General features: G+C 46.3%; 1 protein-coding gene across 4 annotated transcripts in view; it reads right to left on the bottom strand.

Annotated features, from left to right (window-relative positions):
* The window catches only part of LOC123501268 (atrophin-1-like), a 52616-nt gene extending 45409 nt beyond the window's left edge, over positions 1 to 7207 (bottom strand). For 2 of the 4 annotated variants that reach the window (XR_006673599.1, XM_045250022.1), the window contains exons 1-2: positions 6133 to 6320; positions 254 to 752 (exon numbers count right to left, since the gene is read on the bottom strand). Coding sequence is in view for 3 of the 4 variants with exons in the window: in XM_045250022.1 (XP_045105957.1) it covers positions 254 to 752; positions 6133 to 6142 (509 nt within the window). In the remaining variant the exon portion in view is untranslated. Of the gene's footprint in view, positions 1 to 253; positions 753 to 6132; positions 6321 to 6401 lie in introns of those variants that run through there. The other 2 variants (XM_045250025.1, XM_045250024.1) reach the window with 2 other exon arrangements.
* Between the last annotated feature and the right edge of the window lie 293 nt (positions 7208 to 7500).

The raw sequence follows: 7500 nt of genomic DNA, 5'->3' as shown, positions 1-7500 counted from the left end.
TCTCTCTCTCTCTCTCTCTCTCTCTCTCTCTCTCTCTCTCTCTCTCTCTCCCCCTCTATCTATCTCTGGCGTGACCCCGGAAGACAAGAAAAGGTCAACAGCACTCCTTGTGACCCGGAATTCGACAGCTGCAGGTCACCTTTCCACACACACACACACACACACACACACACACACACACACACACACACACACACACACACCACAGAGCGACCTTGACCTCATAAGGAAGCCAAACTATGAATGACCTCACCTCTCGCCATTGTAGAGGGCTGTGATGGGGGGCGGCGGCGGCGGTGGCGGCGGCGGGAGGGGCGGGTCGGGCGGGTCAGGGGACAAGGGACGCGTTTTGGACAGGACTTGACTGTTGACCAATGACGGGGAGAGGACCTTGATGTCGCTCCGCCCCTCGTCCTCGTCCTGGCCAATGAGCGACGTCCTTGGGGGAGACACGGCGTGGTTGCCCTGCACTTGATTCAGACGCAGCTTCGTGGCCAAGGACGAGGTGGTGATTCTCAAGTTGGAGCGGGACGTGAGGGGAGACTGTGAGACGTTCGGGGTGAGGGGTGGGGAGGAGGCCAGCGAGGGCGAGGTGACGGGCGGGGAGGAGGTGAGTGTTGGGGAGTTGGCGGGCAGGGAGGCGATGGCTGGAGGAGAGGTAATGGGTGGAGACGCTGCTGCTGGGGCGGGGATGGGCGGCACCGTCATGGGCTGGTCATGATGGTGTATGGCCTCCCCGCTCTGCATACTTTCTGTGCATACGGGGAGAGAGAGAGAAGAATACATGTAGCTAAAGATGCAATAGTAAACACACATACTCACACACAGATGTCTTGTTTACTTTTCTGATTTCAATTGTGACTTGGGTAAAATGCAATAGAAATGTTGAGAAAAAGGAGAGACAACCAGAAAACACTATACATATAGCTAAAGATGTCACGATAAACACACACACACACACACACACACACACACACACACACACACACACACACACACACACAGATATCGTATTTCATTTTTCTGATTTCAAGGGCAAGTGGTAAAATTAAATTAGAATGTTGAGAAAAAAAAAAAGGGAGAAAGAAGGAGAGAAAGTATATGTAAATAAAGATGTCATAGTGAACACACACACACACACACACACACACACACACACACATACATAGATATCGCATTTATTTTTCTGATTTCAATTGTAACTTGGGGAAAATGCAATAAAAATGTTGAGAAAAGGAGAGAGAGCCAGAGAAACTAATACATGTAGCTGAAGATGTCACGATAAACACACACACACACACACACACACACACACACACACACACACACACACACATGCATAGATATCTTGTTTCACTTTCTTATTTCAAGGGTAACTCGGGAATATGCAACAAAAAGACTGAAAAAGGGAAAAATGGAAAAAAAAGGAGGTTTGCTGAAGGTGTACGAGTAGAGACTTCAGTGCCTGCAGCCACGAGTCACAGATTAGGTAACAGGATCACAACTCAGGATAGAGGCATTGACGTAACTAAGATAGGAATGTTTGTTGATTATGTAGTCTAGAGAAAATGATAATAATAAAGCATTAACTTAGAGATAAAGTAATGATATCCCTACACACACATACACACACACACTCTCTCTCTCTCTCTCTCTCTCTCTCTCTCTCTCTCTCTCTCTCTCTCTCTCTCAATAAGTTAAGAGTAGACAAGGAGACAAGACAAGACAAGACAACAAGAGAGTTAAATCATGAATATTACGATTAGGTAAACACACACACACACACACACACACACACACACACACACACACACACACACACACACACACACACCAAATACGAATATAGGTAATATAAGCTAAAAGTAGATGTGCAGAGAGGGAAAAAACAAACTTGACTCAAATCCGGTACACAACTACACACACACACACACACACACACACACACACACACACACACACACACACACACACACACACACACAGAGAGAGAGAGAGAGAGAGAGAGAGAGAGAGAGAGAGATGTAACCTAATCTTCCTTTACATTGGAAAAAAAAGAAAGAAAAAGACAGCAAGGCAAGAAAAAAGGAAAAAAAGATGAAATGTGTGACAGAGACAGACAGACAGACAGACAAACAGAGACAGACATAGACAGACAGAGAGAGAGAGAGAGAGAGAGAGAGAAGGAAAGAAGAATAAGAAAGAGAGAAAGAAAAAAAAAACAGAACAGGGTAAAAATGAAATATTATTGAAGGCGTGGTGGTGTTGTCGGGGCGAGGGTCAGGCAGCCCCGCCCAATGGCACCTCCACACACACACACACACACACACACACACACATACAGGAACAGCCGCCCGTCGAGATCCGTGTCGGTTTGAAGGAGCTTGACAAAGAGAGAGAGAGAGAGAGAGAGAGAGAGAGAGATTTGTGACCCATCTAACGTCCTTGACAGTGAGGGGGAAGACGATGACCTCTCACTAACACACACACACACACACACACACACACACACACACACACACACACAGACAGACTGGCGGGGCAGCTAGGCATACATCACACCATTGCCTCTTCAGTGAGCTAACTTCACCTCACACACTCCTTAGGTCAAATGTCACGCGTCTGGCAGAGAGGTTACAAGCACAACTGCCCAGAGTATCGTACTGCACGTGGACTTGCTTAAAACACGTGTACTTTTGTGTAGGCAGAAATAGAGCTGGGGACTAAGGTAACAGTGTAATTTGATAGAGGAAACGTGTGGAACTGAACGAAGGAAGGGAACAATGAATGAATGAATAAATAAATGATACCAGTGAAGGAAAGAGACTTAGAGAAAAGATACACAAATATAAATAAAATACACAAATAATATCACTTCTTCTTCTTCTTCTTCTTCTTCTTCTTCTTGAGTGTGCGTTTACCTCCTTGCCAATTTCCAAACAAGGTTATATGTGTGTGTGTACCTAACAGAGAGAGAGAGAGAGAGAGAGAGAGAGAGGAACAAGATGAAATGTACTAATAAAGACTTTTCTCATTACTACTCTGTGTGTCTTCCCAGCGAGTTATTAGCGGGGATATCGCCACCACGAGGGACAAGAAGCGCCGAGTTACCTGAGTTACGAGTTACTAGCGTGAGGCGTTGTGCAAGAACCCAAGCAAGAATTGAGGTACATATATAACATTTGGAGGAGCAACGAAGGAGGAAGAAAAAAGAAGGAAAAAAAAAAAAGTTAAGTTGAACATTTAAGTGTACGTCTGGCAGGGAAGTTGCGTCATATCTCTCTCTCTCTCTCTCTCTCTCTCTGTATATGCGTGAAAATTTATCTTGTGCATATGTGTGTGTGTGTGTGTGTGTGTGTGATCCGCCGCGCACAAGGGGTCAGGGCATACTACTCCCAGGGCAGCAGAGGTCACGCGGCGGCGGCGGTGGCGGCGAGGGCAAAGCTGAACCAGAAAGTGTTTAGGAATGCAAGGCGTGGGTGACTGTCTGTGTGTGTGTGTGTGTGTGTGTGTACTACTACTACTACTACTACTACTACTACAACAACAACTACTACTACTACTACTACTACTACTACTACTACTACTACTACTACTACTACAACAACAACTACTACTACTACTACTACTACTACTACTATAACTATTACCACCATCGCTGCTGCTGCTGCTGCTACTGCTACTACTGCTGCTGCTGCTACTACAACTGCTGCTGGTACTGCTATTGCTACAACAACAACAACAACAACAACAACAGCTACTGCTGCTGCTGCTGCTGCTGCTGCTGCTGCTGCTGCTGCTGCTGCTGCTGCACTGCTGCTGCTGCTGCTGCTGCTGCTGCTGCTGCTGCTGCTGCTGCTGCTGCTACTGCTACTACTGCCACTGCTACTGCTACTACTACTACTGCTGCTACTACTACTACTACTACTACTAAGAGTGACACGCCAGGCATTATGATGTAACCAACACATTATTATATTTATGTCAATTCTTTCTTCTCTTTCTGCTTATTTTCTTCTTTTACTTTTTTTCTTTCTTTCTCTCTATCTATCATTTTCTACGTAACTGGTCCGTAACTTCATTTTCACTTTCTCTCTCTCTCTCTCTCTCTCTCTCTCTCTCTCTCTCTCTCTCTTCTCTTTCCTCCACTTCATCCTAATCTTTCCTCCACTTCCTCTCTATATTTCCTCCACACTCCTCTCAGCCTCTCCTCATCTCCTCTGTGTCTTTCCCCTCCTCCTGTAACATCTTCATTATTTCCCTTCACTTCTTTCTCTCCTTTTCGTTCTCCTTTCCTCCTCCTCCTCCTCCTTCTCTTGTTTCTTTATTTTGAATTCCTGTTTCTCATTTTTAATTAATCACATCCCTTAGTCCTTTTTTTATTTCTTTTCCTAAACCTCAAATTCCTTCACCTCTTTTTCACTTTACACACACACACACACACACACACACACACACACACACACACACAGTCACTAAGTCTTATCAACATCATTTATCAACTAAGCACGTGAGATGCAGTGACACTTTCTTGCTGTGTGTGTCATGATGCGTAGCTAACACTTCAACACACGTGACACGCAGGCCAGGGGAGCTACAGGCTGTGTGTGTGTGTGTGTGTGTGTGTGTGTGTGTGTGTGTGTGTGTGTGTGTGTGTGTGTGTGTGTGTGTGTGTGTGTGTGTGTGTGTGTGTGTGTGTGTGTGTGTGTTGTTGTTTTGGGGTTCATAAAATGTGTTTCTTTCTATTTTTTCTATGCATATTTTTGTGTATTTGTTTCCTTCTGTGTGTTTGTGTATGCATACCTATTTGTCTGACCTAATCTAACTTAACCTACCTACTTTCTTATTTATCTATGTATTTATCTTGCCATCTACCTGTATATTCATCAAACTATCTATATATATCTATCCACCTACTTACTTATCTATCTATCTATTTTTCTATCTACCTATCTATTTACCTATCTATCTTCATATTCATTCACGTGTTTACTAATCATCTTATCATCTTGCCTTACACCTTTATCCATCCTGACCAGTACTTACCTGTCTACTTAAGTACCAGCTTATCTAAACATCTACCCACCTGCCAATCAGTCTGTTAATTTGTCCCCCCATCAATGCACACGGAAATAAACAAATCAACACACTTACACACACTCACACACCCACTACAGTACCCCCAACACCCACTTACACACTTAACACTCTTCCAGCCAGCCGCACTTAAGAGGCTAGACAAGAGTACACGCAGTTACTTACACACATCACTTACTTAACATACCACTAATAGGACAGTTATATGCAAATACCAGCCCGCTTGCTCCCATGTTGACCTAACGTTTCTCTTGCGCATAAACGTTTCTTATTGTTTACACTAGCCAGGGAAAACGTTGCTGTGATGGTTGATTGACCACGAAGGCGTCACTGCAAATGTTGTAAGAATGCATACGCTGTTATTTGTTTCAGTTACGCTGTGTTTTTGCTTTTTTTTTTCGCTTATAATGTGATGGTAAGAGAGACGAGAAAGAGCACGTGTTTGTTTAGCTGCACGTGTGGTGTTGTTTGAAGGCACGTAACTGTGTGTGTGTGTGTGTGTGTGTGTGTGTGTGTGTGTGTGTGTGTGTGTGTGTGTGTGTGTGTGTGTGTGTGTGTGTGTGTGTGTGTGTGTGTGTGTGTGTGTGTGTGTGTGTGTGTGTGTGTGTGTGTGTGTGTGTGTGTGTGTGTGTGTGTGTGTGTGTGTGTGTGTGTGTGTGTGTGTGTGTGTGTGTGTTTTGATAGCAAGCAATGCAGACTGGTTATGGCTAATGTACACATACTCACACAGACACACACACACACACACACACACACACACACACACACACACACACACACACACACACACACATGCACGCACGCACGCACACACATGCACCCACACATTAGAATAAATGCACGCCACGAGAGCACTTGATATGAGTAACGCCTTACCGCACACACACACACACACACACACACACACACACACGGATACCTACCACCACAACACAGCACAAGAGCGATTAGCGTGAGTACACTGGAGAGAGAGAGAGAGAGAGAGAGAGAGAGAGAGAAGGGGGGGTAGGGGTTATCACTATTACTGTAACACACCTTGGCACATGGGAAACTCAAATACTTGTTTGTCTTCCTCGATGCAACACAACACACTGACACCTTTGCACTCACTCTCACCACCACCGCCACCAACACCACTGTCACCACACCCGCTACCATCACCACCACCACCACTACTACTGGCGAACCTGCCGCCAACACTACCACGTACACTCACACAAACACACAAACTAACACTACCACCACGCCCGACTCTCTCTCTCTCTCTCTCTCTCTCTCTCTCTCTCTCTCTCTCTCTCTCTCACCTATAATGAGATAATCCTCTTCAAACTACATCCTGTGTGCGTTTCTAGTGCGTCCGTCGCGAGGAAGTGGCAGTGTGTGTGTGTGCGTGTGTTCGTCTTCTGCTGGGCCACACGTCCGTCACCACCACCATCACCATAAGTCACCACCATCACCACCACTGCCACCACCAGTCGTCACCACAACAACGGCACACATAGGCGCAAGAACCATCACAGTGCTTCGTCTAGTTCTCGTCTACACCACTATCATCACCACCACTGCCACCACCACCACTACCACAGCCTCCACCACCACCGCCACCACCACCACACCAGTCTGTTACAAGCGACACTGTGATGCGGATGTGGTGTTACTAGTGTGGGTATATCCATCCATTCAGGTAATTATCAACACCTTTCCTTGATGATCCACACGATGGTGGTGACTGGTGGTGGCGTGGTGATGCACTTCTGTTTGGTTCATGCACGCCGCTCACCACCAGCATTCACACGCAACCACGATCACCACCACACTGCCCGCTCCTGCTGCTGCTGCTGCTGGTGGCAATGGTGGTGGTGGTGGTGGTGGTGGTGGAGCGCAAGTTGCAAAATGGTGATAGGAGTAATGTTGGTGGAGTGAGGTGAGTGCACGCGCGTGTGTTTCCGTGCGTGTGTAGAGTGAGTGTGTGCGTGTGTGTGTACGTATGCAGCGGTACTAAGGAAGGCACCACAGCACACAAGTACCACGAACCGAGTACCACTGATGACTGTTGGCGGGCGAGGGTACACACACACACACACACACACACACACACACACACACACACATGCACGTATACCTATGTACACACACACACACACACACACACACACACACACACACAGGCTGTACGTAGCTGCTCCTCTAATTTTGGTACGACTCTGCCACACCGCCAGATACCTGACAAATCCATCCCCATATTTGGCATTCTCCTCGTCTCACTTTACATCTCGCCTCCTGAACTCTTACCAAGCTGCCACCTGCCGTATTTACCCTACTTTTTACCGCCTCCCCACCGCCCCACGCCCCATTTCTCGTCCCCGCGGAACCCCTTCATGTTTTTGACTATTTAACAAACAT

Source organism: Portunus trituberculatus, chromosome 9 (assembly GCF_017591435.1).
Source record: "Portunus trituberculatus isolate SZX2019 chromosome 9, ASM1759143v1, whole genome shotgun sequence".
Lineage (NCBI taxonomy): Eukaryota > Metazoa > Arthropoda > Malacostraca > Decapoda > Portunidae > Portunus > Portunus trituberculatus.
Note: the sequence above shows the minus strand (reverse complement) of the source record. Positions and strands in the feature narration are given on the sequence as shown.